This window comes from Xiphophorus maculatus, chromosome 4 (assembly GCF_002775205.1).
Source record: "Xiphophorus maculatus strain JP 163 A chromosome 4, X_maculatus-5.0-male, whole genome shotgun sequence".
In the NCBI taxonomy this organism is placed as follows: Eukaryota; Metazoa; Chordata; class Actinopteri; order Cyprinodontiformes; family Poeciliidae; genus Xiphophorus; species Xiphophorus maculatus.
In genome coordinates, this window is record NC_036446.1 from 14046674 (window position 1) to 14071292 (window position 24619).

The window sequence follows — 24619 nt, forward strand, 5'->3', positions numbered from 1 at the left end:
CTATTGCTCACTAAAAACCTTCTTTTACCTTTTTATGGACAAAAATAGTTCGTTTTTGTTTGTAAATGGATCGTAATTTAGCATGTACACTAATAAACAACACATTTCACCTTGTTTAGTATTCACATTTAACAATTTTGAGTTTCTGTCAGGTTTACAAATATAATTAGTTGCACATTTTGAGGAATGCTTGAATTCAAGTTGGCTAAAACCACAATGCTGTTTGCATATACAGCAAAAAATTAAAAACACTCATGGAAACTAAAATGTTCAGTTTAGTACAGTCAGTTTTCAGAGGAAACCCCTTATACTGAAAATGTTTCTAAGGATTTATTAGGTTTACTTGATGATAGACTTTATTTGTTTATGAGAATTCAGGTCTGAGCCCATAACTAGGGACACAAAAATAGAAAGTTGCGTGTTACCAGCAACTTTATATTGCTGAATACTGTGGGAAATATAATACTCCACAGTCTGAGCTAATTGGATCATATAGACGTTGAAGAAAAATAGCCCAAACTTAAAGCCTTGAGGTACTCCACATGGGATTTTTGCTTGCCCTGATTTATTATCACCAAATGGCACAAAGTAGTTCAAGTCTGCCAAAGAGGTTCACACTTGTTTTGCACTGTAACATACAGTATATCCTGCTTAGTTTGCCATAAAAGTGAGAATTTTATGATCCTTTGTTTTGAACACCTACATCCAGTAAAACCAAAACAGGCTTTGTGATTTGTTGTTGTTAAAACGCATCCCATTCATTCAAATTCTGTTGTGTATTTTTTCTTATTTTGTTAACTGGTATAGTCTTGATCTAGGGCAGTTTGCAAGGTTTTACTTTGTCCTGGGGGATGAAAATGGCCTTTACTTTAAAGTGCCTTACTTTGTAACTTCTTTGTCATTTATTTGACCTTTCTGATGATTGTTCTGCCTTTTGAATTTTTGCCAAGTATATGAAATGGTACTCTAAAATGTTAAATAAACATGGACCTCCTGTGATTATTTTTAATTATCTGTTCTCTCAGGTTATGTTTATGTGTAGCAAACTGATTGCTTGATGTTAAATAACATTTTCTGCTGTCAAATGTCCTAAAATTAGCAACTGAACAATGCTGTAAGTTCTCATTTTTAATATGAATAAATCTATCATTTTGATTCTCACTGGTGTCATCAACCCTTTTGTTTTATACAATGTTTTTTAAATGCAGAATAAATAGGAATTTATAAATACAATTTGCTGGGAAAACACTGTAAAACAATGTCACAAAATTATGTGACAGGGTGTTAACAGTTTTTTTTCCTTTAGTAGTGTGATCCAGCATAGATACACTGGTATATTTGAGGCTGTCTGTCTCACAGTCTGGCTGTGGGGTATAAATATTAATGTTGTGATCTCCTTACAGAGCCTTAATCCCACTAGGACAAAGACATCACTCCATAATCCTGAGTCTCCGCCCACAGCAGATTGACTGAACACATTTGATTACATTTTCCAATAGTCCTAAAATGCCACAAAAAACTGTGTACCTGATGTGACCAAAGCGTGACCCAGATTCAGCCAAACATGTGAAAACCGCACTGCGATTCCTGTGTCCTGGAAGTGTTTGCAGCCCTGTGTGTGTTTGAGGTGAACTTTAGAGAAATTTAACCTTAGGTCAGCCGCGGACAGTTAACCCCTGAAGCAGTCCTCATTTGCCCCCAGCTCCCATCAACGTGGCCCTGCATCACTGCTTCTTTCTGAGGTTATGTAACGCTGCAGCCCTGCAAAAGCTGCTGATGTGACAGATTCAAATTCCAACACAAACACACACATGCTTAGTGATCAGAACAGATCATGCTGTTTCCCTTGTGACTGCTGGCCTCATTTGTGTCATCATTATTGGCTGCTGTACTCTACCTTTTATATTGAATTCTAAGGCCGTCGTATTTTTGCATGTTGACATGTTGCTGTCTCGTTATAAAAATACGCTTTCTAAATCTGTGAGTGCGGATGCTGCAGAGGAGAAAAGGCAGCCAGGGAGAGATTGCAGGTTTGCACCATGTGACCTCACCAGCTGTTGCTGTGTGCTGTTGGGAAAGACAGGAGGTGAAAGGGAGTGAGACAAATGGGGAGGGGTCGGTGAGCTTCCCTGTGGCGCACAATGTGACTGGTGACAATCCCTTGTTTCGCAAAGAGGGTAAGAGAGAGATAGAGGAGAGCGGAAGATAAACACAAACATGCACAGGTAGAGATGTGAGAAGGGAGCTGCACGCACTCTCCTGATTCAGCGGAAGGGATTTATTCGTCACCTCTACCCCTGCAGCCTTTTACGCAGCGAGCCTGCTGCAAAACACACAGGGCAATCCTAAGCCAAGCAGCAGTCATCAATCCGCTGCGTGGATTAACAGCTCTCGTACAACTCGCTTTCAGTTGCTGGGTTCCCGCCGAAGCTGAGATCCACCAGCGGAGAGCGCAGAGGATGGAGACACCACAGAGCGACCGCTGCATTGACGATGCGCCAACAGGGAAACTGCGGGACAAATAGGGAGCCTAAAAGAAGAGCCGTGTGTTACTGCGCGTCTGTCTTGGGGAGCCCCCCTCCTCCTACATGGAGATGTTCATCATTATGGGATAGATGCGCCGGTTTGATCGTCGCCATGGATACAAGCACGCGTAAATTTACAGTGCGGAGATGGTTTTCCATCTACCTAAAGAACAAAGCAGCGCGGAACAAGAACAGTGCCGGGTTCTGTCAGCTGGAGGTTAGTCGTTTTATCAACTGGGCGTTTTTTTTTAAGGTCTGATCAGACACGAGAGGCATGCACGTGTGAAAGCAGCTGCATCACTATTGGGATCTGTGTATGTGTGTCGGGTGTGTGTACTGATGTGTGAAGCTGGACAGGCAATATCCCAAAACATAAACACAGACAGCTGACTCACAGCTCACTGGTGTGAAAAGTGTTGCAGAATTATTCCGAAAGCAGTGCTAGTTTTTGCCCTTCTCTCTGTCTGCCAAGAACCAAAGCCTGAGGCCCACAGGAGATGTGTTTTGGCAGCGAGAGGGTGTGTGAGGCTGGGTGTAGGACACACTGTCATACAGGGAAACACAAAGCAGAGGCAGGCAGGTTGGTCAATACATGGATCCAGACAGATTGATTCAGTTGACAGCCACAGCAGTGGACTTCTATTTATAACCCAAACACACCAGCAGGGTCACAGTGTGAGATGTCCAGCTCACCTGCCTACATGCCTGAGCTGTAAATGCAGTAAAACATTCTCCAAGACCTCCTGTTGTGAATGCTGCTAGATCAGCTTGAGTGACCTTTTGATTATTGTTTGAGTGACTGTGTAGCTCTCTGGATGATAGTTGCTGCCCTCCACAATGACAAATATTCATGAACATTAAACTTTACATTTTGTCATGTTAAAACCACAGACTGAAAGTATTTTATTGAGTTTTTTAGCGATCAACTGTTCAATGATATGAGATCAAAACTTAACTTTGAAGTTTCCATGCAAAACTTGTGTGAATGCTTTTCTTTAGCAAGCAAAGGGAACTTGGTCAGAGTTTATGGAAAGACAGAAAGAGTCCTGAATGGAAATCTGTTGAAGGCTGCAAAAGACTTGAGATTGCCACAGAGGTTTGCATTGTACACCATTGTCCTCCTTCTTTATTCTGAATACTCCTAAACATGGTACAATTAAACAGTTTTTTTTTACAGAAGTCATCTCTTACTATGTGATGGAAAACTAACACTGCACATCACTACTGAAACACCTTTCTCCCAACATAGTGATGGCAGTATCATGCTGCAACTGTAAGCTATAATGCTGCAAGTAAACTTGTTAGAGACTGCCAAAGATTTATAACTGAGGTGGAAGGAGGTTCATCACCTAGGAGACACCAAACACACAGGTACAATGAAATAGTTTAGATCACAGCATCTTTGAATATTAAAATGGAATTGAATAATGAAGCTAGTTTAGAATCTGTGGCAAAGTAGTTGCTGCTCACAGACTGCTTTCTATCCAAACTATTGAATTATTATGGCATAATCTGGTAGACGCCTACATACACTGAAGGACTTTTATATAAACTTATTTGAGCCAGAGGTGTTATTAGTGCTTCCTGTTGCTTTTTTGTTATGGGGTATGGGGAAAATCTGCATAGGCTTCATGTTCAATTTGATATTTTTTTCATTGACTCGTGCCTTAAAACTAATATGATGAAAATCTTCATGTAACACAGAAACACTGCATGACAAGTTCAATGAATGCTAGTTGAGAATGAATAGCAAGCTGAATGCCAACATATCCCAATGGAGATATAAACAATTAAAAAAATAGTCATACTCAAAATTGCCTTAAGCTGTACAGTATGTGACCCTTCTTGTGCACTTCAGGGGAAGCCAAAAGGAAATCCATTTGGATTTATCAACTGTTACCTCAGTAAATATTTTTCTAATGAATGTTTGGTCTCAGATTTAATATATTGCAAAATGAGAGTGAAGTTTAGTTAATGAGTTTAGTAAATGAGAGAGAAGATCTATAAAGAGATCTGTGTATTACAGAACTCTTTATTGAGAACCAGAGAACAATGCTAGATTGCTTTGGGGCAAGACTTCCATTAACAAAATGCTGAAACCATTTTTAGTGTCCAAAATCAAATCCATTCCCTGTTTGTGCTTGTCCAGTTTCAATAAATCAATTGACTAAGAGGTGGATGTTTGGCTTAAAAGCTGCTGTGCCAAAAGCCTCCTGGGTAATCGCACACTCTAACACTTAGATGAATATTCTTTTTGGAAACACATTTGTTTCCCTTTTAAAAACTGGGCAGCTTTTATACATTGCACATGGTTTTCTATATTTTCTGTCAGAAGATATTCTTATGAATTAGACACAGACATGTCTCACTGACACTGGCTTAACCTCTTGTATTGGTCTGCTAAAACTGTGAATTAAGTTTAATGATCAAATATAAAACAAGTTAAGGAGCTGTTTAACCAAATTCATTTCATGCAAGATTTATTGCTTCTCTGACAAAGTAATTATGGTGATTTATTGAACAAGTTTACTGTTGCAAGCTTCTGAGTTACAACAGAAGTCATTTATTATAATGTATTATCATGCAAACAAAGAAACACATTTTTTAAATGAGTGTGCTTACTTAAGTTTATAATCCCATCTGGAACAAATAGCTTTATTTAATATGATCTGTCATTAAATATATTTACATTTCAGCAAAAGTCTGGAAAGATGCTATTTCTTTTAAGTCAGTTATTATCAAGAAATAAGTCTTAAAACCTTCTGAAACAGTAAAAACATGGAACATTTGTAATAATTTCTTAAGTGATTGCATTTATTTGTATTTTGTATTTGTATCTAACATGATGCATGTTTTTGGTTACTGGAGATTATTACAGCAAATGATGTTTGTTCTGTCAGAGCCTAAATAAACCCAGTACAAAGGTAGCATTAGAGTAGTTTGCTGTCCTGGCAGAAACTGATCTCACAGTTTTATTTCCTGCTTCATTGGAATTTTAAACGCTTCTCTTGTTAGTAATTAGCATGATAATGGTTATTATTCCTGTAGTAAACTGCAGTATATTTATTGCAGCACATTATTCAGCCTCTTATGACAATGGAAAATTGGTTGTCTCAGCAACAGATGTGTAAAATGCTGCCGAGCTGCCGGTGGTCAAGCCTACCGGGGATTAGCAGGGCAGAGACCCAAAGAGCCAACAGAAGGCATCCTAGACGTTGGCCCACCACCAGCAGGGAAAAGAGTTGATGTTGTGTTCACTGTAAGCTAGTTGGCAGGCATAGATGGAGACCTGGGCATCCTAATTTTATTACAATTAGGCATTTGGGAGAGATAAATGTACAGTGCTGAGAAAAACATATTTGCTCCTCATAGATTTCTTCTGGTTTTGCTTGAATGCCACTCCTAATTGTTTCATATTATCAAGCAAATTGTAATATTGATGACAATGATCTACTTCACAGAAGCAAGGGCACCTCTAAAATACTGAGAAAAACCTAAATACATTTGAGTGGCCTAACCAAAGTCTAGAATTTAATCAAATTCAGAAAGGCCTTAAATACATTGTTCAGTCTCAAAAACCCTCCAATGGAAATGAATTAAAACATTTCTGCAAAAGAGATTGGCACAATATTCCTCAGTGTTGATATTAAAGACTAATTGTCAGATATGACAAACCCTTGATCGATGTCAGCTGTTGCTGCCATGGCAACAAGGTTTTAGGTTTACCTGCTCACATAGGGCTGGGTTGGTTTTTCCCCTTAATGAATAAAATCATCATTTGAAACCTGTTTTTTGTATTTACTCAATTTATCTTTATCCAATAATGAAACCTGTTTGATGATCTGAAAAAAAAAGCAAAAACAATAAATATATCATGGGGCAAACACTTTTTCACATCACTTTAAACTGATAAAGTGATGGTTGCGAGAAGCCTCAGAATAATTTAAAAAATGTAAATATTACTAATTAATAACTTGGGCCTTTTCTTTATCCATTTAGTTTAGAGTTTACCCTCTTTCTGTCTTGTCAAGCTGTTGAACTTTTGAATGAATAAATAAAGTGCAAATGATGATATCTGCATTTCTTTTCTCAGGATGACAGTGTACTTAAAGAGATTGACATCAGCCACCATGTTAAGGAAGGCTGTGAAAAAGCAGACCCGTCTCAGTTCCAGTTATTGAAGGTGCTCGGACAAGGATCCTATGGAAAGGTACTAAAACATGATACAGTAATTGATACCTGGAAACAGGAAAAATGTGAAATTCTAGGAAGAAAAGGTGATTTTGGATAATGTATGATGATCCCTTAAAGACATTCTGAAGGTCATTAATAAAAGTAGCTTAATGTGTGTCAAATGTTTAGATTTGGAGTGTTATACAAAAAGTGGACAATTATTTTTGTTTAATTGAAAAAGAACTACAATTAGAGAAACTATGAATATTAATTTTGAAAAAGATTTTGATATCTGGATTATATATATATATATATATATATATATATATATATATATATATATATATATATATATATATATATATATATATATATATATATATATATATATATATATATATATATATATATATATATAATTCTTTCTCTTTCCATGTCAAAACATAAGAAATAAATTAAACTAAATATACACAAAACATACACAACACAGAGAAAAATGAGAAAAAGGGTTATGATCTTTCTTTTGACTGGAGTGGGGGCGTACTTGTATGTGTGTTTATTCACCAGCAAGTCATCTGCTAATGATAAGCCTCCCATTTCCAATTATCTGTAGATTAGCTCCCTTGACAACAGCTTCATAGACCACTAGGCTTATTTAAATGAACAGAAGAACACAGACTCACTTGATTAGAGGTCTGCATTAGCCAAACATTCAACCCTGGCAGTCATTGGCAAGCGGATGCTGTTTACAAAGCTGTGAGCAGACAATTGAGGTCGAGTCTCAGTGTGGCCTGGATTGCCTGCTTACATGGCTCAGTGTACTGCTGTCCTTTGACAGACCTTGTTTAAATCATAGCTGTTGCAGCTCCAAGACAGCAATTTACATTTCTGTTTGCAAAACACGATGGAAGCAAATGACCTTCAAGTTTGCAACCTACAAGTTTTAGGCTAATGTAGATTGTATTTCAATTAACATTCTGGCAACAGCTTTGATTTTTATGTTTTATGTGCTTAAAAATGCTATATTCATCTTTTATGAAACGTTAGGAACAGTATGACTACCATAAGGTAACTTGTAACATGTGCTATTTATTTCTAGGTGTTCCTGGTTAGAAAGATCAGAGGGGTGGACAGAGGACAGCTCTACGCCATGAAGGTCCTGAAAAAAGCCACTCTAAAAGGTGGTACAATGAAACTCAATGAATGAACACACATATAAGCTGTACAGAAACATCAACTCTAAGTCTTGGTTTATTTATTCACATGTAATTTAAAATAACAACATACCTATTTATTTTGTTGCATGGCTAGGTCACTATATGCATTGCATTCCAAAATGTCTCTATTATGGAGGTGCTAATATACCAAGATTAAAAGAGGTTTTGTGTGTAAATTATTTCATTTATATGGCTGTTTGATTTCTAAATGTACATGCCCTACATTCAAGGGATTTGGTGTAAAACAGGTTAGTTCGTACTCTTACTGAGAAAAACATTTTTTAACATCTGCTGGGATTAACATGAACTAGAGTGAAGCAGGTTCAGATGTCATGTGCTAATCTATAGAGTTTTTGTACAAGATTTAATCCTCTTTACCCACACCCTGGAACTGGAAGAATCACAATCTCATCCTGTCAAGGAGAGAGATGCTGGAGTATAGAGGTTGTCTTATAGAATAGAATAGAATAGAATAGAATTACTTTATTCATCCCAGCAGGGAAATTATTTCGCAGTTACAGCAGCATAGAGACAAGACACACGACAACCACCACTGAGTAGCAATGTAGACAAGATAAAATAAGAATAAAATATGACATGCTGTCAATATAAAAAGCAGCTTAGAGCAGTTTTAATTTGCACAGGAGCAAGTTCACTATACAGTGGCCAGTTAGGAAGATACTTGGTTTGTACTATGTTCAACTACATACAGAAATCTGTCAACTATGTAATAAGTAATCAGGACATGGCTGTAAATATTTAGAACTATTTGCTGCATGTTGAAGAGTAAAACGAGCTTCTGTTGTTTCTGATTATAATTCTGCAACTCCGTAGCAATATGGAAGCTCCTTCATTGTATTTTGTGTTACTTCAATACTCAGAAGCTTTTTACTAGGCTTTTGGAGCAGAATGTCTGCTTTAGGGCTAGGGATTTGTTTTCATCACAGAGGCATTCTGTAAATTGAATTACGTGCGTCAGCGTTCATCTGATGTAATATACAGTTTTAACTTTTTTTTTAAAGAATGTCTCAGCAACTTGAGTATAATGATATTGATAGAAAACAATTACATTTTTCAGTTTTTATTGTCAGTTTTCAGTTTTGTTTTGCTGTCTTTAAGTAATCCAAATTTTCTGATTTAAGATTTAGCAACATTAGATTTTGAGATATTTCTACTTTCTGTCGGGAGAACAATTTTTGACTATTTCGTAACTTTTTACAACTTTGAGCAAACTCAGTAATCTTTTACTTTTGAAAAATTTATCTTATGTGGAATCACATGCCTTTTGATTACTAAATCATTGTCCTTGTGACAATGACAATAAAGATCTATCTATCTATCTATCTATCTATCTATCTATCTATCTATCTATCTATCTATCTATCTATCTATCTATCTATCTATCTATCTATCTATCTATCTATCTATCTATCTATCTATCTATCTATCTATCTATCTATCTATCTATCTATCTATCTATCTATCTATCTATCTATCTATCTATCTATCTATCTATCTATCTATCTATCTATCTATCTATCTATCTATCTATCTATCTATCTATCTATCTATCTATCTATCTATCTATCTATCTATCTAAATGCTTTATTATTTATATAAAGAAGTCTGCAGCACGTTAAAATAGATAGAAGACACTAAAGCATGTTTTAAACATTTTTTCACCCCAATTACTTCATGTTAACATTCTGTTTTTGTGATTTGGAAAAAATCACATTAACTGTCAATTGCATTAAATGTCAATGAGTCAATGAAGTATTTAGTAATATTGATGAATTTAGAGATATTTACAATTCAGTTAATGACATTATTTCCTGTCTTTAGTGCGGGATCGAGTCCGATCAAAGATGGAAAGAGACATTCTGGCAGAAGTTAATCACCCTTTTATTGTTAAACTCCACTATGGTAAGTTGAATATTGTACTTCTGCAGCTTTACTTTTTGTATTTACTAGAGAAATAATTTAAAACCTAAATATTGTGCATAGTGAGAAGAAAATGTGTCAATCATAGTTTTGCACTGTGGTAAATCCTTAAATACTTCCATTTAGGAAGGACATGCAGTTGCATCTGAATAAGTCAGAATAATCAAAACACTTTGCTAATTTAGCGACTCAGTTTAAAAACAGTAAACGCATATGACATATACAGTAGATAGGTATATATTTCTACTAATCTACCTAATCCTCAAAATTAAGTAGAATTCCATTTTAATACCAAAATGTCAGCGTACTGAGAAGTATATTAATGTATTTTATAGTACATGCACACAAAATTTGTCAGGAAACCTGATATTATTCCATCTGGCTCACATATGTTTTCAAACTCTAATTTTGGCTGCTGTGAGATTTCAATGGATAATCTGAGTCATCAGGAATGCTAAAAGTAAAATAATTCAGAAAACATTCTGATTAATATTCATTCTCTTCATGAGAAAAAAAAGTATTTTATCCATTAAATACTTTATCACAGTGCAAACATGCAGAGAACTATGCACACTGCAATAATTTCTTAAGATTACATCCTCAAAATGAAAAAGAGTGTAATAAATTTACAATAATACAAGCTCAATGTGTGTTGTGAAACTTGTACATCTGTGTTTGTGTTTAGCCTTTCAGACAGAAGGAAAGCTTTATTTGATCCTGGACTTCCTTAGAGGTGGAGATCTTTTCACTCGCCTATCCAAGGAGGTGGGCTTGCAAACAGTTTCCTGAAATAGAAAAAAAAAATACCAATAAACACAACATCTATTTGAAATTACTTAGGTTTAATTTTGGGAGTATTTTCATATAACACCTTCAGTTTCTGAGGTCAAAATCTTTTCAATTTCTTGAAACCATTTTGAGTTAAGTAAGCAGCTTTTTTAACCTGAAAACCAGAAACAATTGTTGGAGCGCAATAAAAGAACAAATATATGTACTAAAATGTTACAAAGTCAACCTTATGGCACTGCAGCAATTCACTTTTCTTACCACCTTAGGTCATTATTAACACGTCTAATGAATTTATTTTCTACTTGTACCCCAATGTGCTGTTACTACATATTCTTTATTTGCTTAGGTAATGTTTACAGAGGAGGATGTGAAGTTTTACCTTGCAGAGTTGGCCCTGGCCCTGGACCATCTACACAGTCTGGGGATAATCTACAGAGACCTTAAGCCGGAAAAGTACGTAACATACACTATAAAGCTTAATTTCCTATGGATGTTTATTTAACTAAGTCTTAGTGTTGTTTGTCTTTTTTATCAGTATTCTCCTGGATGAGGAGGGACACATAAAGATCACAGGTCAGAATATACACTTGTAAACAATCTTTAATCTTTGAATGTTTTTTTTTTTCCTGTCCATATTTGTCTTACTTTGCATCTGTGTTTCCGCTCAGACTTCGGACTGAGTAAGGAAGCCATTGACCATGATAAACGAGCATACTCTTTTTGTGGGACCATTGAGTACATGGCTCCTGAGGTCGTAAACAGGAGAGGACACACACAAAGTGCTGACTGGTGGTCCTTTGGGGTCCTAATGGTGAGAAATATTCATTTAAACACACAAATATTAATAGCGAGAGTATATGTTTGCTTTCACTACCTCAGATTGAAGTGCTACTTGTTACTTGTGTGGCATGATAATAGACTTCAAACAACTTACATACAGTAGGACAGACTTACGTCAGTAATAATGTAGAACTGGTGTGACTTCCTCATTTCAGTTTCCTATTACAGTGAAAATGCTCAGTTACAAAAGTGTTGCAGAAGGTTTCACACTTTTTCATGCTTTGGGACATTATAAACACAAATCTTTACTTCATTAGGATTTTTATTTGATAGACCAACACAAAGGTTTCCACCATTAAAATTCAGTAAAATGCATTTTAAACATGCATTGTATTTGTGACCTCCTCAACCATAAATTAAATGAAGTGTGACCAATTCCCTTATAGGTGGAATGTTATGCAAAAGTGAAATTTTTTTGAGTACTTAACTGTTAAATCTAGTCAACCAGTGTGTAAGTTACTTTAAATATAAATACAGTTGTTTTGTGATGTTTTATTAAAGAACACTGCCAAACAGAATCATGAAGCCCAAGGAACAGACCAAACAGATTTTTTAGATGCTCCCAAAGACACAAGGTGGCAGACGAGGTTCAACTTGGAGTGAGAAATAACACCTAAAATGCAGCAGAACTAAAATAGAATAGTTTAGATTAGAAGAGAGAATGATCTAGGGTCTAGACAAAGCAGTACTCAAAAGCTGGTTTTCTCAGACATCCTCAGTTAAAAATGAGCCCGTCCGTCCGTCCGTCCATCCATCCATCCATCCTCCCCAGCTGCCTTTTTAACCATTTTCACACAGAACAATGAAGTGTTTTCAGACATATCATCTATTATTCATGTGTTTAATTTGGGTTAAAGTGTTTGCAGACTGTTTGGTTAGCGACAAATAACTTGTGACCATAATTAAGGGCTGAACTGTAGCTCAAAAGAGAAATTGACAGACTTGCCTTTTGGCTGAACTCTCTCTTCACAACAACACAGAATCATAACATTTCTACGCCCCAAACCCCCTGTCAATCTCCCTCTCGTATGCCCTCATAAATCTGAAAAATACTTTGAGGTCTCTTCCATTTTGAGACAGAAGTTTGCTTCTAACCTGGAGTTGGCAGTCTATTCTTTTCCAGAGGAGAACAATAGCCCCAGACTAAGAATTGTTGTTGTTTTTCAACTATTTCAGGTTCTTGTGAAAGTGTCTTTGGAATATCTTTGCTTGATGAACCCAAGAGGACATAATCAAAAAATATTATGATCTTATTTACCTAGTGGTTCTTTTCTTTAAACATTCTTCCAGGAAATCCATAGTAAAACATTTTGTGGAGCTGGTTCTGTGGATCTTGATAGCATACAGTAGCAGTGGGTCATTTTCAAGGTTAAATAAATGTCAAATTCAGTTTAACATGTAACAGTAGAAGCCAGACTTATAAAGAACCCCCAGAAAGCCACATGCAGTCTACGTTTTATTAGATGAGTTACATGTTCTGACAATTTTTGTTCTGTTTTTCAGTTTGAAATGTTGACTGGATCTTTGCCATTCCAAGGAAAAGATCGGAAGGAAACAATGGCACTTATTTTAAAGTAAGAACAAATATTTTCACATCTTCTGTCTCTTAAACTTGCTTAAACCTTTTCATTGAATAATTTCCAATTAACCTTGGGCAAAATTCATTCTATTCTAAAACAATTCAGTGTTTATTGACATTTAGTTGGTTTTCTTCTTGACTGGGTCCTATAATTGGATGTTAGGCCCTGTTCTTAAATTTAATAGTTATCATTTTCTCTATCATCTGTATGTTGCTGAGTTGATACTGTTTGTTAACTGTCTATGTTTGTGTCTTGTCTGTTCAGGGCAAAGCTTGGAATGCCACAGTTCCTCAGCCCTGAAGTCCAAAGTTTATTGAGAGCACTCTTCAAGAGGAATCCTGCCAATCGTCTAGGTCTGCTGTTCAAAAGCTTTGTACATAATTGATCTGTCAGGATCTGTTAACACTAATGTGATGCATTAGTTTTGATTATATTTTAACCTATTTAAAATGAGCTATGGTCTAAAAATGAAGCCCTCTATCATTTAGTTTCAGTTTCCAAAGATGAGGAAACCATAAACCTACTGTAGACTCCAAAGGTGATATTTCACCTGATTATAGCCAATTCAGTCTCTGTTAATTGAGTCTGAGGGCGGTGGGGGTTGTGAGGGTATTCACTTGAGTGTAGCCTGCAGTTCATTTTTAGTCAGCTGTCAAGCAGACAGGCATTAGAATGTGCATTTGGGATATTTTCCTCCATAGCTGTGATCATTTACATCTTTTTGTCAATCTGTGTGACTGACAGGAGCCGGACCAGACGGAGTGGAAGAAATTAAAAGACACCGCTTCTTTGCATCAATTGACTGGAATGTAAGTAAATTAGATTTACCACATTTTTTATGTGCTACAATATATGCCAACAACAAAGACGTTCTGTTATGTGCAAATGGTGTGAACATAGTCAAAATGAAGTAAAAGTTAATAAGTAAAAACTCTCTTCTAACAACTTTTTGTGACTCATACTACAAAGCCTTGCGCTCAGAGAGTTTGCTCATGTCCATATGATCTGTCTTGGAAATTACCTGTGCTGTCAGCATGAAACCTTGACATCCTTTGCTTTGATCTGCGCTGCTTGAAAAGGATCATTCTCTGCAGTGTAATGCTCCTTGCTCTGACTGAGATTCTCTTCAAGTAGTCTAATTAACCATGCTGCATCAAAACCGGAGATGTGGCATGGTAAGATTGTCTTTGGACAGTCTTACATTTCTGGGGAATAACATCAGAGTTGAAACTCACTGAGTAGCTTTACAATTTTGCACACATGAAATGCAAAGCACTTTTTAATTGTACAGGTACAGTGCTGTGAATCAGCACCAGTCCTCTTTCAGATTTCTTCTTCTGTTTTAAATCATAAAGTAAATTCTAATATCGCAAATTAATATGACAGTTAATCACCCCTGTTAAATCACGAATTAACTGTGATTAACCACAGTTTGTTTTTAAATTTCACTCTCCACACCCAGTCCTGATTTATAATTGAATCAAGAAATAACTTAAACAGAACCTAACTTTTAACATCAACTAGGTTAAATGACAAAAATAGCAACGCATTATGTTCTGATTAAAAAAATAAAAATAAAGAAGAGACAAACAATGTTATGGATCTACTTTTAACATTAAAGCTGGTACCAAATAACTACTATTGATTGAGATATTGAGAATATGCTGAAAATTGTGTCTAAAAGTCCTCTAAAAGCCGTTTTCTTACCTTAGCAAATAAATAACTGAATTTGTCTTGTTTTTGTCCTGCTATATTGAAATCATTTAACTAACTTGTGCATGGAAATGGAAATCCACCATCTAGCTTTGTCAATAGTGATGCTGAATTTTTCTACAGAATCCACGATATTCTGCTTTCAGCATTTACTAATCTCTCTTCTCGTTCCTGTGCTCCTTATCACCTTCTGGTCATAACCTTCACTACCTTACAGCCACATTTTTTCCTATTTTCAGACAGTGTTTGCCAAAATAAGAGACTTATGTTTTTCTCCACACCATTCAAATAAATCATCACTATCAGAGTGAGTGGTTTACCTGTTATTGTTTGTGATTATTAAATCTGTCTTAAAATTTTCATTCTTTCTTAAAGAGTTACTTTCATAATTCTATAAAGCAGACACAGCCTGTAGCCTGAAGAATATGAAATGCAGTGCGCTGCATCCCCACCTTAAATACAGCTTTGTAGTATTTGTGGCCTGTGTCAGGAATCTATTTTTACCCCAATGAGCCCAGACATACTCAACAGATGTTGCACTAGTGACACCTACAGGCCATAATCAATGATAACAGTTCACAGTGTTCAGTTTTCAACAGCCAGGATAATAAATGTGGGTTCTCTTTTTGTAGTATTAGATATTTCGAGTTTTGTAAATTACTTCATTTTGCTCCAATTACATTTCAGCACCACTTTCAGGACACTGTGTTACTGTTAAGTTAGTTCATGTTCTTCTTGATGATTGCTCTGTAGTTTACTCTATCTATCTTTACATCAACTCAGACCCTGTTGAAGAAAAACAGCCCATGGAGAAACCCACCACTATGTTTCCCCTATGTCTTTGGTCACTATGTTGAGATAGACACATTGGCTGCTTCTTTGGTTAATGTTATCCTTGCCCAAGCTTAGCTTAGGTGGATGAGCATGTCTTGTTTGGTGTGCAGCTGTACCTCTTTTCATTTTCAGATGGAGGATTCAATATTACACTGTGAAAGGTTCTAAGCTTTGGACATTGTTTTATAACCTGACTCTGCTCCTTAGTCATCATAATGCTGTTTGTTAACTAATGTAACCCAAGAAATGTTTGAGGCTTGTGCAGAGCAGTTAAATTCATACAAAGATTAAATTACACACTCTGTTGACAAATTTACATTTGAAAGCAGTTTGTTCCCCTGGATTTTATTTAGGGAAATCAAAGAAAAGCACAGTTTACAGAAAAGTTGAAGGGTACAGTGCACTGTGAGACAGTTACGAACAACTTCACATAAAGGTGGAATATAATTTATTTTCTTTGATGCTATGAACAGCAGTTTTCATGCTTCAAAAACAATTTCATCTGCTTATAGTAATGAGCTGCCGTCATAGTTTTTCACATCGTTATGTTTCTTTCTTTAGTAAAGCTGATGGTACTTGCTAATGTAACATTGTTGTTGTCTGGCTCTATAGAAGCTGTATAGGAAAGAGATGAGGCCTCCATTCAAACCGACTGTAGGAAGACCTGAAGACACTTTCCATTTTGATCCTGAGTTCACCTCCAGAACACCAACAGGTAACTCAGACCCAGGCATGAACATGAAGAGGCGACAACATACTCAAAATAAAACAATTCCATTATCATTTTGATTCAACTCTTGTTAGAAGTGTATACATTGATAAAATAGGTAGACAGATATATTTACCACAGCTTGGGAATCTTTGTGTTTTGTTCCATCTCCAGATTCTCCAGGGATTCCTCCAAGTGCAAACACACATCAGCTGTTTCGTGGTTTCAGCTTTGTGGCCACTAATCAGACTCAAGAGGCTACTGTTGCTCCTGTCGTTCCTTCCCGGCAAGAAGTGAACATTAACCCCATAGCGCAAGTATGCATCATTTAGCAAAACATCTCATGACAAAACAGTTTACACTTACTCACAATTTGACATATACAGTCCTGCTCACCATTATTGGCACCCATGAAGTTTAAGTACATATAATGGAATATTTCCTGAAGGAAATTCATCAAGTGAAACAACATTTTACTGATGATAGCTTGTGCTCGATGCAAAACAGCAAATGATAAAAAAACATTTTAAAAGATAAACATTATGAGGAAAACAAAGAAAAACATAATATTTACCATGTCAATGGTATTGGCACCCTTTCCAGCAAATCAGTATGAAAACCCAATTCGGCTCACCTGTTGCAAATCACAAATAAAGATCACTTGTGATGAACTGCCTCCACACATGTGACATGAATTAACCAATGAATGGTCATGTTGGTACTTTAAAAGCCACCTGTTAGTCCATCTTCACATGTGACAATGGTAAAGACAAAGGAGCTGTCTGAGGACACCAGAAATGCTATTATTTGTAAGCACAAGACCTCCAAAGGGTATAAAGCCATCTCCAAAGACCTCGGTATCCCTGTTTCAACGGTGCGTAATGTTATTAAGAAGTTTTCCAGGCATGGAACGGTCAAGAACCTCCCTGGACGTGGGGGGAAGAGAAAAATTGATGACAGAAGTCTTCGACGGTTGGTGCAAATGGTGGAAAAAACACCACGTCAAACATCTAAAGACCTAAAGACCAACCTGGAGCAGTCTGGTGTGATTGTTTCAACAAGTACCATACGGCGCACACTAAACAAAGTGGGGCTTTATGGGCGGAGGCCAAGGAAGACCCCGTTGCTGAAGAAAAGACATAAAAAAGAATGCTTGATCTTCGCAAAAGAGAACCTGGACAAACCTCAAGCCTTCTGGGACAACGTTTTATGGACAGATGAAACAAAAGTGGAGCTTTTCGGTAATTCACACAAACAATATGTTTACAGACGGCGCAATGAAGCCTTTAAAGAAAAGAACACCATACCAACAGTCAAGCGTGGAGGATCCATAATGCTGTAGGGCTGCTTTGCGGCATCTGGTACTGGAGGCCTTGACCGTATCACAGGCATCATGAAATCAGAAGACTATCAAGCAATTCTAGAGCGAAATGTTTTGCCCAGCGTAAGAAAACTTGGTTTGAGGCGAAGATCCTGGGTCTTCCAGCAAGATAATGACCCAAAGCACACCTCCAAAAGCACGCAGGCATGGTTGAAAGGGAAAAAATGGACTGTTTTAAAATGGCCAGCAATGAGTCCTGATCTCAATCCAATTGAAAATCTTTGGAGGGTGCTGAAATCTGCCATTGGAGAAAGGAACCCTGCAAATGTACAAGAGCTTGAGCATATTGCAAAAGAAGTCTGGGAGAAAATGCCACCCGAGAAGTGCAAGAAGCTTATAGATGAATATAAGAAACGTTTGGAGGCTGTCATTGCTGCCAAAGGCCGTGCAACCAAATATTAAGGAGGGGTGTCAATATTAGTGCACATGCTGGTTTTCTGTTTTGTCCTTTGCAATTAAAATATTTATGTTGAAATGGTAATTGTCTTTGTTAAATTACTTTGGACCTCAAATTGAAAGATACTGCTGATTTAAGTTTTGAACATTTCCATTTATTTCTGAAGATATTCACTCAGCTATGCAAAACATGATGGGGTGCCAATAATGGTGAGCAGGACTGTATAATTATATGTGATGCTAACTGACAGGTTATTGGATATTTTTTACTTAAAACGACTAATAAAAATGACATGATGATCTCCAACAGCATATCCGCAGCAATGTGGCTTTCAAAGATACGTATGAACTGAAGGAAGAAGTCGAACAGTCAGGACCCTTTGTCCGCAAAAAATGTCTGCACAGAATTACTGCTGTGGAGTATTCAGTGAAGGTAGGAGAAACTGTTCATACGAACTTTTCACTGGGCTTTAGAAATGTGGAGGATAGTTTGTTTTGGCTACAAACAGGAAAACTAGCTCAAAATGTCCTGTTTTCATTTTCTAAAAAACTGCTTGCTGCAATGTAATTTATGAAAACATTACTTTTTGAAAAGTGGCTTTGATACAGACAACAATGTCCTTAGTTCATAGATAAAACATGTCATAAAATGTTGAAACCACTTACAAAATCACTGGCATTTCCATTCCATCCATTTACATCAGTTTGATGCATTTTTAGAAGTACCAAATAAAATATATCTCTAACATATTAAATAGTTGTGTGTTTGTGCAATTTATAACAAATTCTGTGTTGCTGTTTATTAAATCAGATTATTGACAGAGCCAAAAAAGATCCATCAGAGGAGATTGAAATCCTTTTACGATATGGACAGCATCCAAATATAATTACCTTGAGAGATGTAAGTAAAAACAAAAACATGATGAAAAGATAAAATGTCAAGCAGAGCTGCAGATTCTTTAATTTTCTGAATATTAACCTGACCTGTTTTTTTTTTTTTTCCTCTTACATACGAATGTCCGCTTCCCCCCACATGTAGGTCTTTGACGATGGCCAATGTGTTTTCTTGGTTCTTGACGTAATGCGAGGAAATGAACTCCTGGACAAAGTTCTGAGGCTGCCAAATTTCACAGAGAGGGATGCATCAGACATTATCTGTACGCTGACCAAAACTGTAGAGTATCTACACTCCCAGGGGGTAAGATGGCCTGTTATGAAACAATTATAAAAATGGTTACTGTGGAAATACAGTACATCCCACAATTATTGGCATGACTGGTGAAGGTTTGCACAAAAAATAAATCGCTCTTTCACTGTGTTGGCAAAATCACACACTAAAACATTTATTAAATCCACCATTATTTTCCTCATTCAATTTTCTATTTGTATCATCAGACTACCTCCAAAATTTGAATTTCAAATTTTTACTTTATTTTTCCCTGGGGTATAAAAAATGTCTCTCGTCTCAATTCATCAGGCTTGCTGGTAATTGTGGACAGTGCTGTGCTTATACCATAAAGTTATTGCATCATCAGACAAATGATAAATATTAGTATCTCCAAGCACACCAAAAAGCATGCAGGCTGGTTGATGATTAGCTCTGTTCCAGGTTGTTCATCGAGACCTGAAACCCAGCAACATTCATTATGCTGATGAGGCTGGACTCCCAGAATCCATCAGGATATGTGACTTTGGTTTTGCTAAACAGCTCCGTGCTGAAAATGGCTTATTGATGACTCCATGTTACACAGCCACATTCATGGCTCCTGAGGTACCGTTACTACTGATCGGCACTGTAAAATATCTGCTATTTCCCCATCATTCAAACATGAGAAAACAAAGTGCTTAATGTGTATTTTGTTTGTTTAGGTTTTAAGGAAACAGGGTTACGATGCAGCCTGTGACATCTGGAGCCTGGGGATCCTCCTATACACAATGATAGCTGGGTTAGTGCAAACTTTAAAAACAAGAAAACCGCTACTGCTGTCAGTGTTTAAAAATATAATTTATTGGTCTATTGTCAGTATTAAGCTTGTGCAATGTCATAATTCCTTGCCCATAATCCCACTGCTGCAGTCCTATAAATAACCTCCTCTGGAACAAAAGCAGCACAGACAATAAGAGAGAAGGTCAACCTGAGGACGATTCTCATTTCATCCCTTTTCCCATTCACCTTCTATGTTCTCTATTAGAGCTTTATAGTATCTACAAACTGTAAATATACATATTTCCCAAAGTGCTATCCAAAATAGTTTACTGTTTTTCTACTGATTTACCACGTTATTGAATAATTGTAGACTTCTCAATCTTGTTCAGTTTCAGCCCATTTGCCAGCAGCCCTAATGACACCGCAGAGGAGATTCTGGCTCAGATTGGAAGTGGGAAAGTTGTCATCACAGGAGGGAACTGGGACTTGGTGTCTGAAGCTGCCAAGGTTACATCTTAATGTTCTCTGACATATATTAAAAAACGGTCTTTCTTTTGTTAAGATACTGATGCTGTCAAGTTATTCTAATATAACCTGTGTGTTATCTGTTCCTCTTTAACAGGACATTGTGATAAAGATGCTCCATGTGGATCCTCACCAGCGTCTTACTGCCCCACAGGTAGGATGCTTTGTTAAAATAAACTCACCAACAATGAACAGGTAGTTAGTGTAGGTTCTAAACTCTTTTTTCTGTTAAGAAATGCAGAAAAATTGTAGTAAATAAATTGTAGTAATTTATTTACTACAATTTTAATAAGTTTATTTTACTTTCAATCAGAGCAGTATGCTGCACTTGCTGTGTGTTGCCAATGGTTTATGATGTTCTTTCTCAGTGTTGTCATTCTAATTGTTATTAAATATGGACTGAAAATGGATTATCAGTTTTACTGCGATGCTCTTTAGGTTCTTCGGCACCCGTGGATTGTTGAGAAAGAGCAGCTTTCTGACAGACCTCTCACCAGGCAGGATGCTCTCACTGTCAAGGTCAGACCCTTTCTGCATGTCATTCTTTATATGTGACTGTGCCTCATTATAAGCTAACCACCAAAATTCAATCCCCCTGTATATGTGATTAGAAAAGGCTAATATTTAGTCAAATGTAAGTGTTATTAGGTCAAAAACATGTTGAACTGATAAGCCAGACTGAGCTTTTTGTTTATTTCTATTCATGAAATAAATAGCAGCAGATTGTTAGTTGACATGATCATCTTAACATCTCTGTGTATTTGATGTATGCCTTAATTAAAGAAAGAAAATTGATATTGAGATGTAAATGCTATAATTATTGTTGTATGTATGTATGTTCTTTATTATATTATCATCATACACCTCATGACATGCAACAATTTGACTCCAGAATCCACTAGATGGCACTTTTTCCATTTACTGGATTGTTGGACAGATCATCTAATTGCATTGCCCTTTATGTCCCGCCAGGGGGCGCTGTTTGCCACATATTCTGCTCTGAAGCGATGCGCTCCTGCTCCAGTCCTGGAACCAGTGCAGTCCTCCAGTCTGGCTCAGCGAAGAGGGATGAAGAAGCTGGGCAGTTCAAGCGTCACTTCGGAACCTAAAGAAAAGGAATAACTTTAATATTGGAAATGAAAGGCGAAAGGGGAACTTGAGTCACAATGAAGACCTGCTTCAAAAAGAGACTCATGTTCTGACAAGCACAAAATTATGCCTAATTAACAAAGTGGCATCAAGATTGACTTGGTTCTCAGTGCAATTTCCAAACTGTATCAAAATGAGCTAATTTTACACTGTGACATAACACTTATTATGCATGTCTTCATACAGAACTTTTCTCTATGATCACAATAAAGTGGCTTTAGTGGAGACAATTAAATTTTACATGCAGATGCCTTCATAGATCCTTTGGATCTCTCTGACCTGTCTTGTAGCCATTTCATACTTAATTCAAAAACAGCCCTTTCATGGGGTAAGCCCTCCATTCAGTTACAATATACATGTACTCATTTTAGTCCAAGCAAACCTAAAGGAGAGGTTGACAAGGAGGGAGTACTTTTGTGCAATATACACTGTGCAATACACCCAGCTTAACTGGAACTGCCTTGGGTTTCACATAACTTAAAATAAGAAGAATGGACTTGGAAATAAAAATGAAAATCACTTTTTGGTGCCACAAAAAACACATAGTAGACAATTCTTTCAAGATCTTTTTAGCTTATATTTTGACTCAATGTGGCACTCATTATAGCAATATTTTTCTTCCATTATTTTGGGAGTTTTGCATGAAAATATATATATATATAGAAAGACATGTAAATATCCTTAGAGAAGTAGTTCTGAGGTAACTATGGCACTGACTTTTATTTTCATAATGTATGCTTCATAGTTGTGTTTGTGTATATTTATATTGATGTCTCCATAATTTTGGCATTTGACTCTTTATGTATCCCAGATCTATTTTACTGAGACAGCAGAAAATAGGTATAAGACTGTATGGGTTGTAGTAGCTGTGCCATACTGTAAACCCATTTTTGTCTGCAAACACTTCAGTTAAAAATTACGCATTGTTAAATTACCACTGAATATGGGAATACATTGTTCTATTTGACCTCTACCAAGGCTAGCAATAAGCTTGTTTTTTCATTACACTGTCAGAGCCACATTATTTGAGAACACTTGTACTAAATGTTTGTTTATTCTGTTTAGTGCTGCAGTCCTGGTTGCATCTATTAAGATGAGGAGCAGAATACATAAGGCAAGACCATAAAAAGGCTTACAGAATGCAGATGTCAGTGGCACTTTTTGCCAACAGAAATGAAAACTATAATTTTTCACAAACATTATTAGATGCTAAAACCAAGAAAAGCAAATATGGTAAATAAAAGAACTTGTAGCATATGGTGTATATCCTACTGTATGTTCTCAAATGCATAAGCTATTACTTTATATGTCTGTAACAGATTTAGGTGGGACCGATGCAATACTTTAGGTGTACAATAGTTGCTTTAGATTTTGTGCAATATGCCCCATGTTGGAGGTGAAGCTGTATATATTGTTTGCTAATCAGATTGTACATACTGTCATGCAAATTCAATACTGAAGAGGTTAAAATGGGTGTATATATGCCAAGCTGTACTACGACATACAGCCAGAAGGACTGCAAATTTTGTGTTTGCATTTCTAAGGAAACTGTAAATATAATGAGATGTTGTTCATCCATTGCTTATAGACTGCACAGACTGTCTACACCTGGTCAGGCATTGAAATGACTGTCTAAAAAGGCCAAAGTTTTTTCAAATAAAGTATATGAATAACAATGTAAATAGTTAAATGAAAAGTGTGTTTGTTTACATAGACAGTCCACCGTTCCATTTCTTAATGCCATACAGAAGAAATACAGAGTTAGTTCAATTTTATCTGAAGATAAAAAGCTTAAAAGATGCATTCAAGCCGGTTGCAGTGAAACTGAGAGATCACTTTTAGCTATGTTTTACAGGGTTACATCACCATTAAAATGTGAATAAAAAATCATGTAAATAAAACACAAAAAACAAATACACAATAATTGTAATCCACTGAAGCACAAGGAATAGATTGCTTAGGATTCTCATGGTATAACCTTGAGTAAAAAGATCTGTTTCATCACTAAAACTACAATGCATCTGTCATCTAACTGTACGGATTTAAAACAGAAATGCAGTAATCATTCCTATCGCTTGTAAAATATAACTCACTGTATCAAGGGTCCCGAATACCTACAAATATCTAGACATATCTAGAAGTTGAAGGACACCTGCCCTCACACCATATAGTCACTATTAGATCCAATTAAACGTAGAGTTAAAGTCAATATAAATGGTGATATAATACATTCAGTTCAGTTCACTTCATTCAGTTGATCATTAAGTGTCAGTGAAAATGTATCTGCTTAAGAAAGCAGCCCGGCAAATTGCATGAAATCATTGACTTTGAAGGAATCCATTATTCTTAGCAAGCATGAGGCAACAATAGAAACAGACCAATCTCTAATTACAGGAAGAAACCTCAGAACCAAACTTAGTTTGAGGGAACATGACTTAGATAGGGGGAAAATACAGAAATAGTGGTCTGAAAAAGAATAAAGTGAACACAGAGTTAATTGCAACAAGAGATCCATCACTGGCTGCATCACGTAAAGAGGCAGAGCAAAGAAACAGAAGCACAGGAACACAGGATCAGGAGTACTTCATATGAGAAAGAAAAACAAGAGTATTGTACGTAACTAGATGTGGGTTATCTGACCCTATCAGCAGCAATGGCTGGGCACCTTTAATGGATGGCAGCGGAATGTCTCTGAGATGGCGATACTTTTCCTGCAGAACTTCAACTGGGTAGGTATGGCAGGCTAAGTTTAGCTGTTTGGCCGTGAAAGCTTTGTTGACCTGGTATGACTTACTAGGCTGTGAAGCTGGAGCAACTGAGAAGGAGACAGTGGCACCGTTAATAGTGCAGACTTCTTGCCGGACGGTACGAAGTGTGAGATCTTCAGGCTTCCCTTGAAGGCCCAGGCTAAGAGCAGCAT

At 36.6% G+C, this 24619-nt stretch overlaps 1 protein-coding gene across 1 annotated transcript; it reads left to right on the plus strand.

Moving 5' to 3' along the window:
• Positions 1-2081: 2081 nt before the first annotated feature.
• LOC102220269 (ribosomal protein S6 kinase alpha-2-like) lies at positions 2082-23367 on the plus strand. The gene is made up of 22 exons (XM_005804197.3): positions 2082-2742; positions 6619-6735; positions 7798-7879; positions 9758-9838; positions 10542-10621; positions 10992-11098; positions 11181-11218; positions 11314-11456; positions 12989-13059; positions 13330-13418; positions 13810-13874; positions 16225-16327; positions 16496-16638; positions 18409-18531; positions 18910-18999; positions 19138-19296; positions 19708-19869; positions 19968-20044; positions 20415-20532; positions 20648-20704; positions 20989-21069; positions 21523-23367. Exons 1-22 carry the CDS (start codon positions 2494-2496, stop codon positions 21670-21672), a joined length of 2385 nt encoding a protein of 794 aa, XP_005804254.2. The 5' UTR covers positions 2082-2493; the 3' UTR covers positions 21673-23367.
• Positions 23368-24619: the final 1252 nt, after the last annotated feature.

What these genes read in the sequence shown, in the direction of transcription:
- LOC102220269 (XM_005804197.3), top strand. Translation starts at nt 2,494, where the DNA reads ATGCGCCAACAGGGAAACTGCGGGACAAATAGGGAGCCTAAAAGAAGA. An exon ending in GGTCCTTTGGGGTCCTAATG is followed by an intron (nt 11,457 to 12,988) that starts GTGAGAAATATT and finishes TCTGTTTTTCAG; the next exon opens with TTTGAAATGTTGACTGGATC. An exon ending in AGCGTCTTACTGCCCCACAG is followed by an intron (nt 20,705 to 20,988) that starts GTAGGATGCTTT and finishes GATGCTCTTTAG; the next exon opens with GTTCTTCGGCACCCGTGGAT.